The 22549-nt window shown below is 34.8% G+C and overlaps 2 protein-coding genes across 4 annotated transcripts; both read left to right on the top strand.

Annotated features, from left to right (window-relative positions):
- The first annotated feature begins 3994 nt into the window (after positions 1-3994).
- Positions 3995-15249, top strand: LOC101735395 (facilitated trehalose transporter Tret1-2 homolog). 3 transcript variants are annotated; one of them, XM_062669073.1, is made up of 5 exons: positions 3995-4145; positions 8784-8916; positions 10179-10317; positions 10667-11428; positions 13470-15249. In XM_062669073.1, the coding sequence occupies exons 2-5, from the start codon at positions 8821-8823 to the stop codon at positions 13487-13489; spliced, it is 1017 nt and encodes a 338-aa protein (XP_062525057.1). In that variant the 5' UTR covers positions 3995-4145; positions 8784-8820; the 3' UTR covers positions 13490-15249. The 3 variants fall into 3 exon arrangements, with proteins under 3 accessions (XP_062525057.1, XP_021206567.2, XP_012549707.2); XM_021350892.3 differs by having other exon boundaries at positions 10667-15249; XM_012694253.4 differs by lacking the exon at positions 3995-4145 and adding an exon at positions 7902-8219 and having other exon boundaries at positions 10667-15249.
- A 3204-nt stretch (positions 15250-18453) lies between these two features.
- LOC134199096 (facilitated trehalose transporter Tret1-2 homolog) lies at positions 18454-22338 on the top strand. The gene is made up of 3 exons (XM_062669243.1): positions 18454-18555; positions 20619-20757; positions 21067-22338. Exons 1-3 carry the CDS (start codon positions 18454-18456, stop codon positions 22335-22337), a joined length of 1512 nt encoding a protein of 503 aa, XP_062525227.1. The 3' UTR covers position 22338.
- The last annotated feature ends 211 nt before the right edge of the window (positions 22339-22549 follow it).

The following is a 22549-nucleotide window of genomic DNA, read 5'->3' as shown; positions in this document are numbered from 1 at the left end:
CTAGGATAGCCCCTCGAGGACAAAGATTGAAATAATTGTGTAACGTTTCAATATTCTTCAATAGTTAGCAAAGCATTTGGGATTCGAAGTTCATCTCACGTTCGACTTTTGAAAATAATTTTCTGTACTAATTTATAAATATGCCCTAAAGTCTCCTAGTCCCTTGAACTGATTAGTAACAAAATGGAAATATATCACTTATTTGCTGTAGCATATCACGTTTTGTTTCGGCGCGATGAGATCCCAATTTCGGCGCTTGTATTTTTTATTGTTTAGATGTGTGGACGAGCTCACGGCCCGCCTGGTGTTAAGTGATCATCGGAGCCCATAGAATATCTACAACGTAAATGCGGCCACCCGCCTTGGCACAATATTCTAAAGTTTTTTACAGTACAACGGCTGCCCCGCACTTCAAACCGAAACACATTACTATTTCACGGCAGAAAGAGTCAGGACGGTGGTGCTTGCTCGTACGGACTCACCAAATGTCTTACTACTACTAATTGCTCAAGTTATAATTTTGCGGGTTGATTTCAATTTAAGTGCATAATTCACTAGAAAATGTCGCGCTCTGCTTTTGAGTTCCCGAAATACTTATAGGCCCTATTTTACGACCTTAAAATCTTTTTGCGTGAAGCGTTGCTTATTTTCTTATTATTCTAACTTTCAGTTCCAGTTTCACCAAATTATCTTTGTTATTATACTAAGCTTTGGAATTGTATGTATTACTGAATACAATAAAACCATACCAACCTTTGATCTGATGCATGGAAGGTCAGTTATAGAAATACTAGTAAAATATTTTTTTGCTCATTCCATGATCTCCTACTTTTTAAGTACTTTTTATATGCATTATTAAAAGTGTACAATTTCCAAAAATTTTCGAAATTGAGTTAATATGCGGAATCATTTGGTATCACCAGTATTTTTCTCATAAATACTGTCAAAAGAGCGTAGATTTAGTTGTTTTTTTTAGTTTACCTATATTTTGAGTACAATTAACAAAATTAATACATAATTTTATCTTACTTTAAAAGACAGATAATGTAACTGGTAAAAAATAAAAAAAAAATGTTTCAAAGATGATTAATGTAAAAAATATCACATGTTAAACCTTTAAAACGCTCTCCTGTAAAATTAGTAAGTTTTGAGATTATATAGTTTTAACGCGAGAAGATATGTCAATAGGTACATATGTGAAGTTATTCCTGCATATATACTGTTTGGTTGTATTGTATTATTCAATGAGTTTGGTATTTTTAATTAATTACCTATAAAAAACACATTCTCCGGTATTCAAAACCGGTTATTTGCAATTAATTACTTTAATTAACGATAACATGACGAACCTAAGGAAACGCTAATAAACAGCAAATAATTCAATAAATTTGCGTTGAATTGACATTGCAAGGCATTGATAAGTTTGTAATGATGGCGTTATAAAAATGACTAACCCGTTGAGTTTGTTTCCTCAGTTCTTTTCAGGACTGTAAATTATTTTGGGACTGATAGTTGTTCAATGAGATAGATCCAACCGCGGTCGATCGAGACGGATTTCATATTTTGTGGCAGGAAGCCATAGGTTTGAGTTCAACATCACTTTGTGGATTCCATTACTTGTCTATAGACATGAGGTCGCAGTCTCAACTGTATTGTATAGAAGCTGTTCCACTCTTCAAATTGGAACACATCATGTCTTAGTGGTAGAAATAGGCAAAATTCTAGTATTTATGTAAGCGAGCTCACAATAGCATTAGGGTGCTATGAAAGTTCTTAAGAGCTAATTAAAACGTGTTTATAATGTATTTACTCAACTACTGAAAGAATCTAATATTTAAGTATTGAAATTGACATTAAATGAACGCGTAGATATTATGTACATGTATAGAATGTAACTAAATTAAATATGATTATCTAAAACATTGATGTAATTTATTGGAAAAAAAAATTAACTAGGTGTTTTCTCAATATCGGATCATTGAACTTTAGCATAAGATTTTTTAACTCATGAAATTGTTACGGAATTCGATTGGTTTTATTTAATCATTTGTAGTAAAATAACATTCAACGGAGTTTTCGTTGGACTAATATTGTCCAATAATCTATATATATATAAATGAATTGCTGTTCGTTAGTCTCGCTAAAACTCGAGAACGGTTGGACCGATTTGGCTAATTTAGGTCTTCAATTATTCGTGAAAGTCCAGAGAAGGTTTAAAAGGTGAAAAAATATGAAAATGTCCCCCGTCGGACGGATTCCTTTTGTTTTTTTTTAAGTTTATTTTATACAAAAGTTTAGGTCTTTTATTTATCGATTGAGGCACTACGAAGTCTGCCGGATCAGCTAGTGTCCAATAAAATTGGATTGTGTTATTTTGCTGTAAGTACAACAAACAGACAGTAGTAGCTCGTATGTTAATGGCGGTCATAATGTTTGTTTAATCGAGTTTTATAAATCATCATAAGTAATCAATACTCATTTGTTTATTTTTACTTGTAAATTTATTTGTCATAGCCCGAGCCCACAAGAATTGTAACCATCATTAAATAAAGCTCTGAGGGTTTTCCGATTTGAAGGGTAGAAGAGTTGTTATTTGAATATCATTTAGACTTTAAACTAATGTTCAAAGTTTCCAGCATCCAATTTGATGTATCTACACCAATAAATAAATAAATACCGGGAACAAGTCACGCACAGTTATCGGGCTCCAAGTTATGGGAACCAGAGACTGACATACAAACTTATTACGTTTAAATGTATAGATATATAGATATTGAACACCCAGAAATAAAGCAAACAAACCTGTTCATCACACGAACGTTTGCCCGATGTGGGAATCGAAGTCTCGACCCTGGGCGCAATAGTCAGGGGCGATAACACCACCGAGTCGGTCATAATAACGAGGAGTCGTGATTTTGTCGAGCGATAGCCATAGCTATTATTTTATTTTTCTAGGGATCATATTATCTTCATAATGCAACCTTAGATGATTTTGGTCTACTTAATTACCAGTAACCTCAAGGGGCAATTCTGGCTTCAGCGGGTGCGTAGGCGAGCACACGCAGCTCCAAATGAGAGGCTTTGTTAAAATCTGGCTTAGCGGCTACGCTGAATCTACTATCGGATCGGGATTGTGACTCGTGATCGGGAACTTTTGCTGGGCAATTCATTTTTAGCAATAACAACACAGAGGTGTAAATAACATGTAAAATTACTGTTATTTCTCAGTTAGTGATTGTTAAGAGAATAACCGTATATACTTTATGCTACATAGATTAGACTTTTGCGAAAATGTAGTGCCTGCCTGTTTTGTAGCCGCCATGAATTGCGCAAGAGGAATGTATGTATTAAATCGTCATAGAATTAAGCAGCATTTTGTGTTACTTAGTCCATCATGTTTACGCTAATAAACCAGGAATGATTTACTTATGTGGACCTAAAATTTTATTATACTACAAAATGTTGTGAATTGTGTTGTGAGATCTCTCAACCATAGCAACCCTCCACACTCCACGTTATTTATTTATTATTATTATTATTTATTTTTATATTTAAATTGCGAGTGCCTCACGTTTCATAAAGAAAGAGAATAGACTTGGTGCTTTTTAGTCTGTTTTATTTTATTTTTCTATTGTTTGTATTACTTTTTCTATTTTTTTATTTTCTTTCATTCTTGGATGTGTGAAAGGGTTAGTTAATAATACAATTATATTGTCTTATCTATTATCCAGATCTATGTTTAATATTTACTTTCAGTCTTTAGCTTATCGGAAGTTGATTTGTATTACATTGCCAAGTTTATTTCTAATATTTAGGAATACAAAAAAAAAAGTGAGGAAAGCCCACGTGAAAACCAGTAAGTAAAAAAGTGTTAACAACAAGATTTATTAAATAGGAAGATGTGATTTCTTTATCACCCTTTGAATAACGTTAGCTGCGCATCGTAAATTATTTACAGTCGATGCATAAAGATATTTTAAGCATATCATTCCAGCTATATGAATAAGTCAGTAGTTATTGAACAGGCATCGCAATTGGGTGTGCACGATATATTTTGCATTGATTCTATGTAGCTTTTATGTATGGAACGTGTTGTTGTGAAAAAGTCATTGAGTTGAGGAATTCACATCATAAATTAAAGCAAGGTAAATATTGTGTTATATGAGTCGTCTATTATCAAAGGTGGCAATCTGTGCATTTGGACAAAAAATGTTATTGATATGTCAATACAGATTGATTTGAATATAATCGTCTCCTTCAAAGAATACGATTCAAAACCTGCATTAAATAAAGGTTAATACTTAACCTGTTATTTATCTAAGATGTCGTTCAGAAGAGTTTTGTGACTGCCAATGGAATACAAAGTCAATAATTCGTTTTTCTGATTTACCAATAATTGTCCAAAAGTCACATTGCCGGCTTTGATAATAGTCGACTCATATACAGGTAATACTTTATAATTGGCATTATTAGTGTCACGGAAACGGTATGAGATTCGATTTACCTTTGAATTTAAGCGATCTTAAAGTATTAAATATGTATTTACAGTGTTTGCGCATGAGGGTATGTTTGCCTTATTTAATTAACCTTGTGGGTTGGAGGTTGGCTCGACAAATAGCAAGAGATATTATAATTTGACGGTTCAACGTGTTAGTATTTTTTTTTATTTTTTTTTATTGCTTAGATGGGTGGACGAGCTCACAGCCCACCTGGTGTTAAGTGGTTACTGGAGCCCATAGACATCTACAATGTAAATGCCACCTTAAGATATAAGTTCTAAGGTCTCATGTATAGTTACAACGGCTGCCTCACCCTTCAAACCGAAACGCATTATTGCTTCACGGCAGATAAAGGCAGGGTGGTGGTACCCACCCGCGCGGACTCACAAGAGATCCTACCACCAGTAATAGTATGGATAAAAATATATCATTCAAAGCTTAGTATAATGTTTAATTTATATTAGCAGTTATTGTTTTGAAGCGAATGTATATTATGTTAATTTATTTGTGTTTGATTTAAAAAATATTTGTTTTGAGAGTAAATTTTTTTTTATCGTTCACTACTTTAAATTGGTTTTTAAATTATTAATATGTTTTGTGTCAACAATAAATCACAGTTGATGATATCATAAAGATATTTATTAATATATTAGAAGAACAATGTAAAAATTCGGATTGATGGTGTTGTTTTATGGATGCTTTCATTGCTTAGATACCTAACTTATGATAGGTTCGAAATGGTCATTTTGAAATTTAATTTTTACAAGGAGTTAAAATAAACAGATTTTTTCTGTATCCGACTTTCGGTAAAGCGTTTCCGATCCGGTGGTAGATTCTGCGAAGCACTGCTCTTGTTAGGGTCAGTGTTAGCAACTCTTCGGTTTGAGCCCCGTGAGCTCACCTACAAACGTCAGGGTGAAGCTGAAATAGCCTCTCAAGGCATAGGTAGGAAAAAAAAAGAAGCGGCTAGTGGAATTTACATTGTATTGTCTTTGAAATCCGGCAAGCGATTAATACCAAATACCAAATACGGCTTCCGCTGCTATCAAATTTTCATACAGATTTCGGGTCAGGCAATTTGTAAAAGATATGAGCGGTCTGCTTTATTTACATATATGAGTTACAGGATAGATAAAAGCAAGATTAGAACATCATTCCACAAAAATAGTTACGTCCCGATTTCATTCAGGAAAATTGTACCACTATTTAGTTTATACATGATGCGTGATTGCATCGTGCGATCGCCATGTTTAAAGAGCAAAATGTTTGGGTAGTATTTGATGTGACAAAAATTAAGAAAAGAGGTGTTTAAAAATAGATTTGTTGTTAAAATGCACTCTATTTCTGGTATATTTAGTTTATTTATCTATGACATAAGTTTTGGATATTGACATTGAAATATTATGGAATACATTGACACTTCAAATATTTTTCTTTTATATTTATTAGGTTCACAGAACTGGAGAAAATCTAGACACATTAGCTTTTCACTTAAATAGAAAAAAAAATACATTAATAAATTCATCCTTTTGGGGTGTGAACACAACTTGCATAAGGTCGGTTGTGAAGTCGTCAGAGGCCGACTTTTTATTTATTAAATATGTAGTAAAATATCAATATAGACCGATATTAAAACTAATAAAAAACATTCAACAGTTAAATAAAGAGGGAACTTAATGTTCAATAAAATTCAAACGAAGTCTATAGCTCAGTGTGGATCGCGGATCTTAAATGTATTTTAAGTGAGGCTAGAGAAGCGTGGCAAACAAATATGTCAATTTTATCATGTGTACTATTAGTCAGGGTAGTCATACGATATACAGGACAGTGCTGGCCAAGATTACTTTAATTTTAATTTTTGGTAGGTTAAAGTAAAGGTAAAGTTTTGCGATTACATAAACGGCTGCCCGAGCGCGGTATACTTAAGTAAATGCGTTCAAGTGTATCTGTTGAATCTATTTGTTATGTACAAGCTTGTATAGGAACACAATGTCAGCTACTTTACGTCGTGTGCTTAATAACTGCATCCCATAGAATGAAAGTCGTTTTTTATATGATTTTAGTTGCTGATATTAATTATTATTAAAAGCGAGATTATAAAGGAACCGTTTTTGGACTCTTTCTAATTTTCTTGCCTTAAACCTATTATTGCGTATCCGTTAGTTTTTACGAGTCGTACACTAAATCATAGCTATTTTTCGATTTAATCTTTGTTTAAACGCGACGACAGTCGTCCGCGCCACGGGAACTCTAAAGTATCCGAAACACCGGAAATTGTAAATAGAATTATATCACCCGATTAAACTGTAAAAGTAATTTTAATTAAATTTGTAACATAAATAAACTCAGGTAACTAACTACACGTGTAGGGGCAACCCTCGCTACGTGTACACACACGCTTTTATCATTCACGTGTTTGTGTTCGTACGCCACTGAATCAGCATTCTTTTAGATTGTCATAACAATGTCAATCACTTCTGTTAGTGATGTACTGAAGTATTATTTTCAAATTACGTTCAGTGTTATCGAGTCATGTTTACTAAAAAATAGTTTTAACTCGGAATGAGTCTGAGATATTTGTTTCATCTTATGACTGGAAGGGCTTGTTAGATTTGGTTGCTAAATAGTGAATTTAAAACTTAAAATACCAGTTCACCGTCTCGTTGTAAGCTTACACATATCACGGTAATCAGAAGTTTCGTGGAATTTATTGAAAAATCGCTGGGGAATATATTTAAATTAAGAAATCCTTATGCGTAACAGAGCCGATCAATGCACTTGTGTCAAGGTTTTCTGACCGTTTTAAATCTAGAGGTTATCAATCAAACAAACACTGCTTTATTCTGATATCATAAGAATTAATTTAGCGAAATCAGTGGTCGAATGTATTATAATTCAATTTTGATATCTGAAATCTCATAATTTTGAGTATCTTATTGTAAACTGTTGGAGTTCGAATATAAATGTAATGGCAGGCAACACTTGACACATGATTACAGATTTCGAATATTAGAATTATTTTAAATGTTGAAAAAACAGATGATTGTTTTCTCGTAAGAAAAAGTAAAGACTTCTAATCTAGACACGGTCAAAGAAACATGTAAGAGTTTTATAAAAATATAAAGATAATAATTTTAAAATGGTGTAACAGTGTTTAAACTATCTGCAATATAATTATAATGAAGCAGTGTGTTTTTAAATAGCCCCTCATCACCTACAGAACCCAATCCCCCAAATGTAACCATCCAACATAAAAAATAAACGTTAACCTGTTTTTTTTAAATAATCTTGTTTTAAGATTATTGATGTAATTTGTCGTTGATTCGTTTTCAAACTGCACTAGTCTGCACGTACGGTTCCAGATAACATAAAAAGGTGAACATGCAATGATCGACATAGCGAGTCAGTTACGTTCAAATCACCAAGATGAGTTGAAGGGTGAATTGAAATGTAAATTCACATGATTTGTTACATACATATTTTTGTATTTAAATTAAATATTCCTGATTTAGTTTATTTTGGAATTGTTCGAGTTGTTGAGTGTGATAAGTTTAGTTATTGTATTAGTCAGATTATGTTTTTACAATAAATGAGTGAGTGCTATCGTATGATTGTGAAATAAGCCTCTGATTGAAAATAAATACGAGCTAGTAAATGATCATTCTGTTTCGGCTTATTAAAATAAAAATCGGTTTCAAGCTGCATTTACAATTGCTGCAGGTATCTTATTATATTTATTAATCTTAGTAAAATAAAAATAAAATCGTGTTAGATTAGTGGCTGTTTTTGGATATTATGTTTTTAATTATATTTGTTTTTTTGTTACGTTTACGAAGTGATCACATTTCGATTTTCAAATTATTATGTTATAAATATATTACTTGGAAGAATACTTTGTTAGGATCTTGTAATTGAACGAATATTTGAGAATTCTGCGTCTACATATTTTCCTCTCTATATTGCACCGTATGTACCATGAGAAATGTTCTGAATAATTGTTTGTCGTGTCATCACCTCGATTCCCGCCATCGAAGCGTAGTTTATAATTACTGCAGTAGTAGCTGCGTTTATATACAGTGACTTTACGGTTATAATTTTTCTTCTCTTCTGATTTGAACATCACCTTGGTTATAACAGCACAGACTAACGACATGTTTATCTTTAAATCGGGCTTAAAAAGAGCTTCTTGGCCATAGAAAGTGTCTTCGAAGGTGCCGCCTTAAAATTGAATAAAAAATCATTAATACTCTGTTTATTCTTAAAAAAAATTCTCATTTGTTTCAGTTAAAGCGTGTAAAGTAAACATAACTCGGAATCGATCATGGATTCTTGTGCTGACGAAGCAGTTGATTTGAATGAAAGTGGTGAAGCAGACGATAAGAATAGCGTTACAACAAAGAGATATCTATGGCGACAAGTACGTATTATTGATGCTAGAATAGGGATTTTTCCTATTCTTAGATTTGTACATAATTTTATCTTTAACAGTAAATATTGATAAAAGAAATACTTTCAACATATTAGTGAAAATATAATTAATACTAGCTGACCCTGCAGATTTCGCAGTGCCTCAATGGATAAATAAAAGACCTAAACTTTATTTGATTCCTAGAATTTTCATATTTATCTACTTTTTAAACCTTCTCTGGACTTCGACAAATAATTCAAGATCAAAATTAGCCAAATCGGTTTAGCCGTTCTCGAGTTTTAGCGAGACTAACGAACAGCAATTCATTTTTATATACAAATATAGATGATAGATGATAAAATTGTTTTAAGCATAGATGTGTAGTGGGAGCATCTAACCATTTTTTTAGGCACGCGCGTACTAATGTCGTTATTTCTATTTCAAACATTAAATCCATGTTTCCTTCTGTCAATTAACAGTAGATTTAGTTTATTTGAGCTCACACATTTTGGAAGAGTTTTTTGATACTAACTTATTAAAAAAACATGTAACATTCTCATTCCGAACCCTGTATTAATTAGTGAGGTAAATTTTAATTGACAGACGAGTTTCTGGCCCACACGGTGTTCAGTGGTGACCGGAGTATGTACCTACCCTTCAAAACGTGAATACCGCCGCCTCAGTCGAAGTCCCTATAACATTAGAATAATGACTATCCCATCTTTAACCCAGAACGAATAAAGGTTTTTGGCAAAAACGTATCGATAACGGACCATAAACGCTGTAGTTAAACGAACACACCGGGCGTCTTACCTGTAGGCTATCGACGCAATTGTCAAATTTACATTATGAGAGGCTCATTGTTGAAAAAAAAAAGCGCTGAATTTTAATTAATATTGGAATTGGATTTGTCGCAGAAATTGATAAGATAATAGTACTACTACACAATGATTTAATTTTCTAATTTGAATGTATTGTATAATTAGTAGATTATGTATAACAGAGTCTATTGTGAGTATCGGAATTCATTTATTACACTGAACCTAAATTGGAAACTTGTTATTTATTCACAATTTATCAAACCAAACATAAATTAGTCTTCTGAGTATGCATTTTAAAACGAAGATATAACTTTTATTCAGTATTTTTATCAAAATGAATAGTGTTCTTTATTTACCATAACGTATTCCTGTAGTACGACTGCACAAAAAAATAGGCCGTCGGTTTATTTATAATGTAAAATAATATTGATAGAAAACATATCCTTTCAGATTTTTGTTTCAAGTGGAGTTTGGTCGATTTACTTTGTTCTTGGTTTGGGCTTCGGAGCTCCAACTGTAATGATCCCACAGATCAGAAGAGAAGCTAACTCAACAGATGCAGTTACCGAGAGCATGGCTTCATGGCTAAGTGAGTTTGCTATTTTCTTGTCTCTTCTCAAGTATCAAGTTAGGAAAAAAATATATTACGAAGGACAGATGACGTAAAAGCAGTTTAACTATTCTGCTTGATGCATCAATAATGCATTCCACGGATAGGCAAAATACTCGCTGTTACAAATTAATTTGATAATTATATACATTGTCAAGATGAGTAACTGTGTTCACATTATACATAGTATCTATAGACTCTTGTTATCTACTAAAATCGAGTGAGCCCTGTGCTTGTTTTCTTAATATTTCGCTAAAAAAGACTATAAATGTATTTTTTTTTATTTATTGGCACAGGATGGATTGGTGAGGATATTTTTTCTTTTCAGCTTCCGTGCACGGCTACTCTGCACTTCCATGGGTATTCGTGATACCCGTTTTGACAAGATACATCGGAAGAAAAATACCTTTCACCATAATATGTATAGTGACTTTAGTTTCGTTCCTGTTATTTTATTTCAGTACAAATACAACGCATTTATTGATCAGTGCGATAATGCAAGGGATGCTTCTAGCAAGCAACATGACTTTGTTGGTTGTTATTGTAACGGAATACTCCTCCCCGAAATATCGAGGGGTATTCATGATATTCGAATCTACAGTTTTCTTTTGGGGAGTATGGGTCGCTAATGCGACGGGAGCCTTTTCCCACTGGAAAAACATCGGGTACATCGCCTTTGTTTGTTCTCTGTACCCTTTGACCGTCGTATTTTGGCCCGAATCGCCTTACTGGTTGGCGATGAAGGGCCGGTTCGAGGAATGTGCCGCTTCACACCACTGGCTGAAAGGGTACGATAAAGATTCCCAATGTGAACTCGAGACGTTGATTGATTCTCAGAAACAGTATATTAAGATGTGTGCGGAGAATAAACGAAATGTTGCAGGGAATAGAGTGAAGTTTATTTATGAAACTATAAGCACAAAAGCGTTTTACATGCCAATGTTTATATCTGTTGTAGTAATGTCAATGTATCATTTCTCTGGAAAATTAGTATGCACGATGTATGCGATGGATTTAATTAATCAAATAACTGGCAGCAACATTACCTCAAGTTATGGCATGCTGATTATGGACATCATTACAATAGTAGGTATGCAGCTCGGATGTATTTTATCAAAGTTTTTGAAAAGGCGTACATTGTTGTTGACTTCGGCCACTTCGGGGATTTTCTTTCTCTACGTCATATCTGTATATTTGTATCTAGTTAAGTATTCGGTTATTGCCGAGAATAGATATTTGTCAATATTGTTTCTGACATTGTTTTCCGTGTCAATAAGTCTCGGTCCCATGATAATGCCGTCCACTATATTTGGAGAGTTAATATGTTTAAGGTACCAAACGCCTTGTTTACTTTTATTAACATTGTTTTCTGAATTTTTAATGGCAACTATTTTGAAAACATCTCCGTATATATTTCGTACCCTAACTTTACCCGGTGCTTTCCTGTTTTACGGGCTATCAGCATCTTTTTTCGCATTACTTGTTTACAAATATTTACCGGAAACTAAAGATAAGACGTTATTTGAGATTGAGAATTATTTCAAAGATCCCAATCAGAGACAAAACGATGTTGAGAGGGTTTTGATAAAGCATAGGTAATGTTTTTTGTTGCTAATTTAACATGACTGATTAATTTTTTAGAGCTTTTTAACCAAACAACGTTAACATTTCGTTTATAAATAATAAATACATGACAATAATTCAAGGTCATTTTTATCTAATTTTCGTGTGTGTGTGTTTTAAATGTAAAATATCTTCAAGTGGTGAATGAATTCTCTTTTATCTGGAGACACTAGTTCAAAGTCTATTGCGTTGTAATAATCGCTATGCTATCGCTCAAACTGAAATCGGTTATAGCTTCGTGGCAAAGGTAAACAGCAGCTCTAAGTTAAAATTATGTAAAGTTAAAAGCTTAAAAGCTAAGTTAAAATTATCTAAGGTAAAATTATGAGTGTAATTGTAAATAAAAATAATAAAGGGTTAAATACTAGTAATACAAAAATATAGTTATTATAATGAATCATAATGATATAAAAAAACATTTATTCAATAATTTTTGTGTAATATTGACGATTTATAGTTTAACTTTATTTAGTTTAACGTTATTTTTAGCTAATCGTTGTGTAATTAGGTCCTTACATATAAAATTGGCGTTTTGTACGGGAGGATTATAAAGTCAATTTTTTTTTGTAAAATATATTTAACTAGGTTTTGCCCGCGACTTCGACCGCGTGGAATAGTTAGTTTGGCACAACGCTAAATTTTACCCGCCTCTTAATTTACGTAGAGATTGAAAATATTTTTGAATAATAGAATGTTAAGGAGCTATTTAAGGTACCAAAATCACGCTTTTTAACCGACTTCAAAAGAGGAAGTTATCAATTCGACCATAATTTTTTTATCTATGTATGTTCACCGATTTCTCGAAAATGAACCAATTCTGATAATTCTTTTTCTTTTTTGTTCGAAAGGGTAGACTTTCCGAATGGTCCTGTAATAATTAAGATCTGATGATGGGATCCTGGAGAAATTCAGAAAAGTCTATAATTGTCAAAGCCTATCTTGAAGTGATTTGGGTGTTTTAGTGTTGTAATGAATAACATTTTTTTTTATTTTATTTTTTATTGCCTTTTTTGGCAGACGAGCATACGGCCCACCTGATGGTGAGTGGTTACCGTCGCCCATGGACTTCAGCAATGCCAGGGGCAGAGCCAAGCCGCTGCCTACAAGCCGCTGCTTTATTTGGATAAGGATTCATATCATCTTTATAAATATACCTTCACAAATAATGCTTTATTTTAGAATAAATTTGGTTAGCATAAAAAACGTTATAGTGAGCCAACCTTAACATGACAGCGTGATGTTATATTATGATGATATACATAAATGGGCTATCTAACACTGAAAGAATTTTTCAAATCGGACCAGTAGTTTTTGAGATTAGCGCGTTCAAACAAACAAACAAACTCTTCAGCTTTATAATATTACAATAGTATAGACTAGGCAAAGTATGCTCCGTTGTTATCTATGCACTTTTGCCATCTCATAGGTAGTTCATTGATCCCTTTACTAAAAACACCAATAAACTCTTTAAAGGCGGTTTGGATTGCCTTTTGGATTTTCCTTTCCAGATTTGCTTCAAGTGGATTAATACAGTTTTATCACTTACCCCGAAGCCTGCATCTATCTCTGAAGTGCTTTGTGATGGATCCGCTTCCACAATAGCCTGTAATTCTTCATTTTCCACTTTGGTCTCCGGCCGTCCACGGGGTTGGTTCTGAAGGTCGAAATTTCAAGAACGAAAACGTTGAAACCAAAAACATACCGTGCTTTCTTTTGGACACCAGTGCCGTACATTCGAGATGTTTCTGCAGCACTGGTGCCATGGTAGAACTCGTGCTCGTAAATATACCAATATTTCATGTTTTCCATTGTGCGGTAATAAGCGACGCCAAAAAAAAAAATGAGGAAAAAACAAATAAATGACTGTTTTTGAAACTCAAATGTACCAGCTAAATGAAATTATGCATTTGAATTTGGAATTCTTAACCAAAGAGGAGATATTTCAAATCAAAGTGGTCAGTACGACAAAATGCCTATTTCATATGTAAGGACCTAATATTAGTTTATGGTGTATGGTTAGCTCGTTATATTTATTTTGCGTATGTTATGTAATTAATTTTCGCTTAATCGATTTTGTAAGCTTTGCTTGGCTATTATGAAAAATAAGAGCTGTCCTTTTCCACAAAGTAACCAATATTCGCGATATTTCTTGCCTATGTTTATAAAATGTCTTCATCAATAAAGGTTTTATACCTATGTATTTTAATTGAATCGGTTTTGTGAAATTTAAGAACTTGTACTATAAATTATGTCGACCCCAATATCAAATAGATAATTGATCTTTAGTTCTCAACAGTTTATTCTCATCTTAAATTTATTATTTTATAATTTATCAGTTTTTTTAAAAACCAGTGACATCCGGCGACACCGAGACTGACTTGAAATATAATGAATAAAAATATATATATATATTTGTTGAAACGTTTTATTGGACTATTTATTTTTTATATTGAATTTATTTTCAAATCAATCAAAACGCGGAAGAATGTGTTTCTTAAATTAATATTATTTATTATTGTATAGAAGTGTTAAAGAGCTCTCCGTTCACCTTGTGTAAAGGGGTTAGACTCGCGTGAATGTCATGAATGCCGCCACCCATCTTCAGGCCTAAGTTCGAACTCTACATTGACTTGAACCGATACGCATGACTGCTTCTCGGTGACATAAAGAGAATAGTGGTTAAAATTTGTGAGAACCAAGAATACTCTTTACTAGTGTTCAACCCCGATTAGCGACCGTAGAATACAAGTAGAATACTCTGGGAACGCTGCTGCCGTTCTTCAATTATTAAGTCCTCTTTGACGAAAGAACGAAAAGAAAAAACAAAAGAAAACGGATAGAGCTATTCTAGACCACACATAATAAGTTACAAAATATAATATTATAATTATAACAAAATACCCTATATCTTTAAATAGCTTACTAACATGTAATTAGTTAGAGAGCAAGAATAAAACACAAAACCTGTCTGGGCGGGTCGTTAGACGATCCTGCGGAAATTTCTGCTAATTCTCTATTTATTGAATTATATGATAAGAAGAGCGGCGCTGTACGTACGGTATAATTTACAAAATAGTGTTAGAAAAAGTTGAAGAAAAATAAATGTCACATATTTAATGGTTGTAAATCTCTTTTTCTCCACCTTATCCCACTATGTGGGGTCGGCACTAAATCGTGTTTTAAATGTAATTTCTTTTAAATATTCATAGATAAAATTTAACTCACTAAAATTAACTCGTTATGTAAAGTTTGTTAGTTATTTGTAAATAAATTTATTTATCTTCTAAAGTATTTTCTTTATTTTACTCTTTTTTTTGTAGAAGTCTTATAATGTAGATACTTAAATGATATTTTTTTGCATTAATATTATTTTAGTGACCGTTTTCATGCAAATTGACGTAGTTTAAATTTATACATGTAAACGTAAGACGAAATTTCTTCAGTATTTAGTATTTTTACAAGAAGGAATAACTAGCAATGTTCCCAACGAAAAGCCTTCATCATTAATTCTGTACAAATCTTCTGTGAAAAGTTGGAGATAAATCAGATTGCTTATGTTGATTTATTGATACAATACTCTTGCCTCCACTTATTAGAGTTTTTTTTTGACCACCGCCTTTGCATTTTTATTTTTATCGCTCAGATGGGAGAAAGAGATCTCGGCCCACGTGGCCTTAAATGGACACCAGAGCCCTCCGATATCACACTGTGAAAATCGCCACCAACCTTGGAAAATTATATCGAAATTTCAAGTTATATGTCTAATCGTTGTCCAGTCTCTAAATCAGATAATATGCGGTAGAAATAGGCAGAGTGATTGGCTCACCACATACTGCAGAAGTGGCGATTGCTCGTGAGGTATATAAATTCTACCCACAGCAATAATACTGAATGACCACGACCGCGATGACACGAGTGATAGGACAAAAAAAGAAAGAAAGAAAGAAATAGTGTCTTTAACAGTCTTGCTTCTTTTGCTAATACACAGTTTCTTAGAAAACATACACCAGATTACACTAATACATACCACGACGTATTTAATCACCATACTCGTACTCTTCCTGGTGAATATATTATTGAGGCAGATGCTTTTATTTTTAAATCTGTGGAGAGAACCAGTACATCGTCGATATAACTAGGGCATTAACTCAAGTTCCTTAATACTTCTATTACAAAAGCATTGAAATCGTTGAGCAGCATTTATAAAGGAAAATGTCATTAATAGGAACTTAAAGAGGCTGAATGGGGATATGACAGCTCTTTATATAGCTGATAGGCTGTTTTAGCTACATTGGATAGAAATAAAATATTTGGTTGTAAACTTTACGAAATCAATAGTAGATCAAATTTCGCGAATTAAAGGAATAAATTGAGGAAATTTTCAACGACGAATTTGCGATCTGCGAAAGACACCAGACTAGACTCTAAATTCCAGTGCTAGTGAAATGACCACCTCTTTCACTACGGCGATCAATCTTGGCTAGCAACGGGATTCAACAGTGTGTATTTATCCTTTCCAATTTAAAACTCTTTGGCGATGTGGGCTGGGGTAAGTGACCTTGAACATGGTTTTAAAGCTATAGTATCTTAACCCAATGAAATTCATGTTTAAATGGCATGCTACTTGTCTTGTAAGAAGGTTTAACAGATTGGTACACATGTGTACGAACTAGGGCCATATGTCGTGTGTGACCTTCAAATGTACTTCACTGCCTATTGTCTCTCAACGTTTACTAGGGCGGAGACAGTAACGCTGACTACATGGACCGGTGTATAATTGTGTCAAATCTGGAAGACGCATTGAGCTGTCTATGTCTTCAAGAGGCTGATATCCTTCGATTCAATCCCGGTTAATGGTTAACATTTTTTATTTCTATTAGTTTATTATAAATTTTTTTATTTAGACTACAAGTAAATTCAATCTCGTAATTTGGAGCGTCCTTCTAATATACAAGTTAAGTGTAATTAATTAGTGTTGTGTTGGTGAAGAAATAGTCGCTGACATACTGATGAGTTGCGAGGTCCAAGAAAGCAAACTCGTACAAAAATAGGTCCGGATTTACTAGAGCCGTGCACAAGCCGTTAAACCTGCTTCTTTTGTGAAATTGAAAAACGATTAAGAACCACCCACACCAACCATCCATAAATTCTAATCAAAAAGATAGTAGATGTTCTGAAACTTTCAACATTTCGTAGAAGACATGTAAAGTATAAGATATAAGCGCTCTAATTTATTTACATACATTAACTGAGACATGAACAAAACATGATTAAAATATTACACCACTAAACTAGTATAAAATTATACGTCTAGATTAAATAACGGAAAACGATAATTGAGTTAATCTTGTTGATGTGGTTGGTTGTATTGGAATTGTAAAAAGCTATAAGTAATGAAAATAAGTTGCAGAGAAGCAGTTCAAAAACTTAGGACGATAAATTTGTGCGTGATAGTGCTATTTATTTCGTAATTGTCAAGGTTGTAGACGTAATACTCGTAAATACTAGGGGATTATCAAACAAATCAATTTCGTTCGTTCGAATATTAATTGTTTTTTATTTCAGAAGTTTTGACCGGCTTAAACCGAATCTCTTGAAAACATTGCATTACAGCATAGCATTCGTTTTAATTTTGGTCCATAACAGTTTTTCTATTATAAATCGTTATTTAAATCGTTTGGAACCTCTGGAGCTTCGGTTCGTTCTGTGTTTTACACAGTGTGTTTTAAGGTACGCTAAGGTATGGTTCTCATCTGCTTTTTACTATTGCACTATTTGTCACCAGAACAACGTCTATCTCTAATAACTTCAGGGAGAAGTAGGATTCGAATTGTAGTATTCTAAGCATTATCGATAATGACCATTTGCTATGATGTGGGCTGCAAACCCGTTTTCCTCTAGTGGCAACATAATTGTACTAAGTAATAAGAATATGTCATGACCTAAATGAGAAGACGCCCGGTGTACCCGTATAAAGCGATGTGATTATGATTGATTATTTTTAATTATTTTATTATATATTAATTTTATTATATATATATTAATTATTTCGAGGCGGGTGGCGCATTTACGTTGTAGATGTCTATGGGCTCCAGTAACCACTAAACACCAGGTGGGCTGTGAGCTCGTCCATCCATCTAAGCAATAAATAAAAAATAAAAATAAATCTATGGATATGTTTACCAAAAAGGTTTTAATAAAACTAATAACACTATGAAGGAATAATACCGTGTTAAAAAATAAACCTCGCATACATTTGCGCAATTTGCACGGTAGGTCGTACTAATATGTTCCTACTAATGTTTCCCGAGATGTCGATTCAAAGAGTGGAACTGCAGTTAGACTTGAACCTCTTATCTCAAGGTGGATGGTGGCATTCGTGGTGATGTCTATGGATTTCGTACCAAAACAAAGTAAGCCGTGTCTTAATTCACAAATTTAAACAAGAAAATTATCCTACATTTTATCCTATAGCTAAGCATTCGATCTATGATGGATTCTTGTGTTTACGACGTGGTAAGCAATGCGGCTAATGAAACAGAGGAAACCGAATTGAACAGCGTTGAAACGAAACGGATATATCTTTGGAGACAAGTACGTAATTTTATAGGTTATTTATTTGTACGTAATTAATAGTAAATTATGGCTGGAAAAATAAACTTTTTTGTGACAAAAGTTTCCAAATTAAATTCCAAAAGTTTCCAAAAAGTACTTACGGAGTATTCTTTTAATAACGCAAGAACTCTATTGCCATCTCTCTTGCTCAATTCCATCCAATGGATCTGTGAATATGTAAAACACTATGTCCAAACATATTTTTTTTTGCTTCGATGGGTTGACGAGCTCACTGCCCACCTGGTGTTAAGTGGTTACTGGAGCCCATAGACATCTACAACGTAAATGCGCCACCCATCTTGAGATATAAGTTCTAAGATCTCAGTATAGTTACAACGGCTGCCCCACCTTTCAAACCGAAACGCATTACTGCTTCACGGCAGAAATAGGCAGGGTGGTGGTACCTACCCGCGCGGACTCACAAGAGGTCCTACCACCAGTAATTTTGTTATAACGTTACTCCAAAACTATGTTCATTAGGTTTTTAGCATAAAATAACCTAAGTAACTAATACGTACGGCTCTACGAACTTAAAATAAGTCATAACATAAGTAATTATGCAAATTAATTTCGCGACCTCATAAGCAACAAAATATATATTTATTTTTGTAGATGTATAAATCACTAGCCACCCTTTTTTTTTGGACAGGAGGATATCGCCGGACTTCCGCCCTCCACTGGGGACAGAGGGCGGGGTATGTCAGAGTCGAACTGACTAACACCTCCTGTCGCTCAACAACCAACGTCCAAACCTCGCATGAGACAGAACTCATGAAAAGGCAAAGGGGAGAAAGTGAAGCGTTTAGTGCGGTGCACATCTCTCCCATCACCCTCCCCCTCGGGACGCCAGACCGGCGGTCGTCGGCGCCACGACCACCAGCCCTCTCGGTCGGCAGGCTATCCGAAGCCCGCCTAGATGGCGCCGGTTAGAGTGAGCTATCCTACGGAATACCCCGCTGGACCAGAACCAGCATGGGTCGAGGATAGCCGGCCTTCCATCACCCGGATGCTCTTGCGTAAAACGCGTGCAGAGCAGCTTGCACATCGTCTTCTTAGGCCCCCCTCGCCAGTCCCCAGACCGACATGTGAGGGGGATCTGAAACACTTAGAGGGCCAGGGCTTGGGCGAGATCCGCCTCCCTGGCCCCCGCTCGACGGCGGCGGGATTGTGCGTCTCTTACGCGCCCCGCCGCTTCCTTTTGCGAGATGGTGCACTCGCAGAAGTCGAGCATCACCTCCCACGACTCGTCGTCGCCGAGCATCGATGCCACAACACTCGGCAACGACAAGTCGTTTCCGATTTTTGCGACTAGGACACGGCGCCACCCCTCCCATGCGGGGCAGGTGACGAGCGTGTGCTCTGCCGTGTCCAAATCGCAACCACAATGGTGGCATTCTGCCGTCGGCTCGGCTGTGATCCGGTGCAGGAACTCACCGAAACAACCATGCCCAGTGAGCACCTGCGTGAGCCGGAAAGTGAGGCGTCCTCTGTCACGATTCACCCAATCCACAAGGACCGGGCGAATCGCCTCGACGGTCCTACGACCAGCCGAAGGATCAGCCAGCCGTCTGGACGAGCGACCCTATACAGAACGGCTCGTAGATCGCAGATTTTTTCATACTTATTTGACAGTTATCGTTATATTTTGGTTAATTCACACTATATGTTTATAAATTATAGCTTAAGTGTTATTCTGATGTGTAAGCTATTATTATATATTATTGTAAAGTTTCAAATACATTCAGTAAGTACCTACTTTTTGTGTGAAAGAGTAATAAACATATATCCATACATTCTTACAAACTTTCGCACTTATAATATTATATTATGTACCCATATACCTAGTCTTGGCATAAATACTGAGACAAAGGAAAAAAAAAATCTATTGCAAATAACATTTATTACTTTTACAGTGTGTTAGTTTAATACATAAATATAAAACTATTTAAAGTATAAAAGGCTTATTCAAAGTGGTCTCCATTGGCCATTACTCTCCAAGTATATACACATTAATAGTATAGCCGGTTTTTTCTTTCTTTCAGATGTTTGTATCAAGCGGTGTTTGGTCGGTTTATTTTGTTCTTGGCTTGGGCTTCGGAGCGCCAACTGTAATGATCCCACAGATCAGAAGAGAAGCTAACTCAACAGACGCAGTCACGGAGAGCATGGCTTCATGGCTAAGTGAGTTCTTCTATTGTCTCTTCTTTGTATTATATCGGTAGCAAGTTGGGCTTATAATTTTCTTGAAAGTAAGTGAAAGCCTTGGCAGAACAATCTACGAGTTAGCGGAAGTATCAAAAAAGAAAATAAGAATAAGACATATACGAATTTTATCTCCTTTATTCGATTGTTGTGCGTGTTCTTTATTGATAAAGAATGCCTTAGCATTAAGCTCGTCAACGTTCATTTATTTGAATGGAGTCTAAAAAATTCAAATATGTTTGTTTTAGTCTAATTGTTCGGTAAACAATATTTGTTTCAATTTTTCAGCATCCGTCCACGGGTACGGCGCGCTTCCATGGGTATTCGTGATACCTCTTTTGACAAGATATGTTGGAAGAAAAATACCTTTTCTAATAATCTGTCTCGTTACTTTGGTATCATTTCTGTTATTTTACTTCAGTACCAATACAACACATTTATTGATCAGTGCGATTACGCAAGGCATGCTTCTAGCAAGCAACATGACTTTGTTGGTTGTTATTGTAACGGAATACTCCTCCCCGAAATATCGAGGAATATTCATGATATTCAAATCTACGGTTTTCTTTTGGGGAGTATGGGTCGCTAACGCGACGGGAGTCTTTTCCCACTGGAAAAACATCGGGTACATCGCCTTTGTTTGTTCTATGTACCCTTTGACCGTCGTATTTTGGCCCGAATCGCCTTACTGGTTGGCGATGAAGGGCCGGTTCGAAGAATGTGCCGCTTCACACCACTGGCTGAAAGGGTACGATAAAGATTCCCAATGTGAACTCGAGACGTTGATTGATTCTCAGAAACAGTATATTAAAATGTGTGCGGAGAATAAACGAAATGTTGCAGGGAATAGGGTGAAGTTTATTTATGAAACTATAAGCACAAAAGCATTTTACATGCCAATGTTTATATCTGTTGTAGTAATGTCAATGTATCATTTCTCTGGAAAATTAGTATGCACTATGTATGCGATGGATTTAATTAATCAAATAACTGGCAGCAACGTGACCTCAAGTTATGGCATGCTGATTATGGACATCATTACAATAATAGGTATGCAGCTCGGATGTATTTTATCAAAGTTTTTGAAAAGGCGTACATTGTTGTTGTCTTCGGCTACTTCGGGAATTTTCTTTCTCTATGTCATATCTGTATATTTGTATCTAGTTAAGTATTCGGTTATTGCCGAGAATAGATATTTGTCAATATTGTTTCTGACATTATTTTCCGTGTCAATAAGTCTCGGTCCCATGATAATGCCGTCCACTATATTTGGAGAGTTAATATGTTTAAGGTACCAAACGCCTTGTTTACTTTTATTGACATTGTTTTCTGAATTATTAATGGCAACTATTTTGAAAATATCTCCGTATATATTTCGTACCTTAACTTTACCCGGTGCTTTTCTGTTTTACGGGCTATCAGCATCTTTTTTCGCTTTACTTGTTTACAAATATTTACCGGAAACTAAAGATAAGACGTTATTTGAGATTGAGAATTATTTCAAAGATCCCAATCAGAGACAAAACGATGTTGAGAGGGTTTTGATAAAGCATAGGTAATGTTTTTATATCGAATTAATTTATTAACAAAAAGTCAAATCAAAATAATTTAACATAAATCAATTCACACAGTAGAACAGATCTTCCAACGCGCTTGAAGGAGGCACAGTTCCCAAGATACTGGCTACGTTGCCTCGTTGGACAGCCAGACTCACTCTCTGTGCAAAGTACCAGCCAGCCTTAGCATCACGTGTAACATCCTTCAAGCGTTT

Source organism: Bombyx mori, chromosome 6, assembly GCF_030269925.1.
Source record: "Bombyx mori chromosome 6, ASM3026992v2".
NCBI lineage: Eukaryota > Metazoa > Arthropoda > Insecta > Lepidoptera > Bombycidae > Bombyx > Bombyx mori.
The sequence above is the reverse complement of the archived record's forward strand: the minus strand, read 5'-3'. Positions and strand labels throughout refer to the sequence as shown.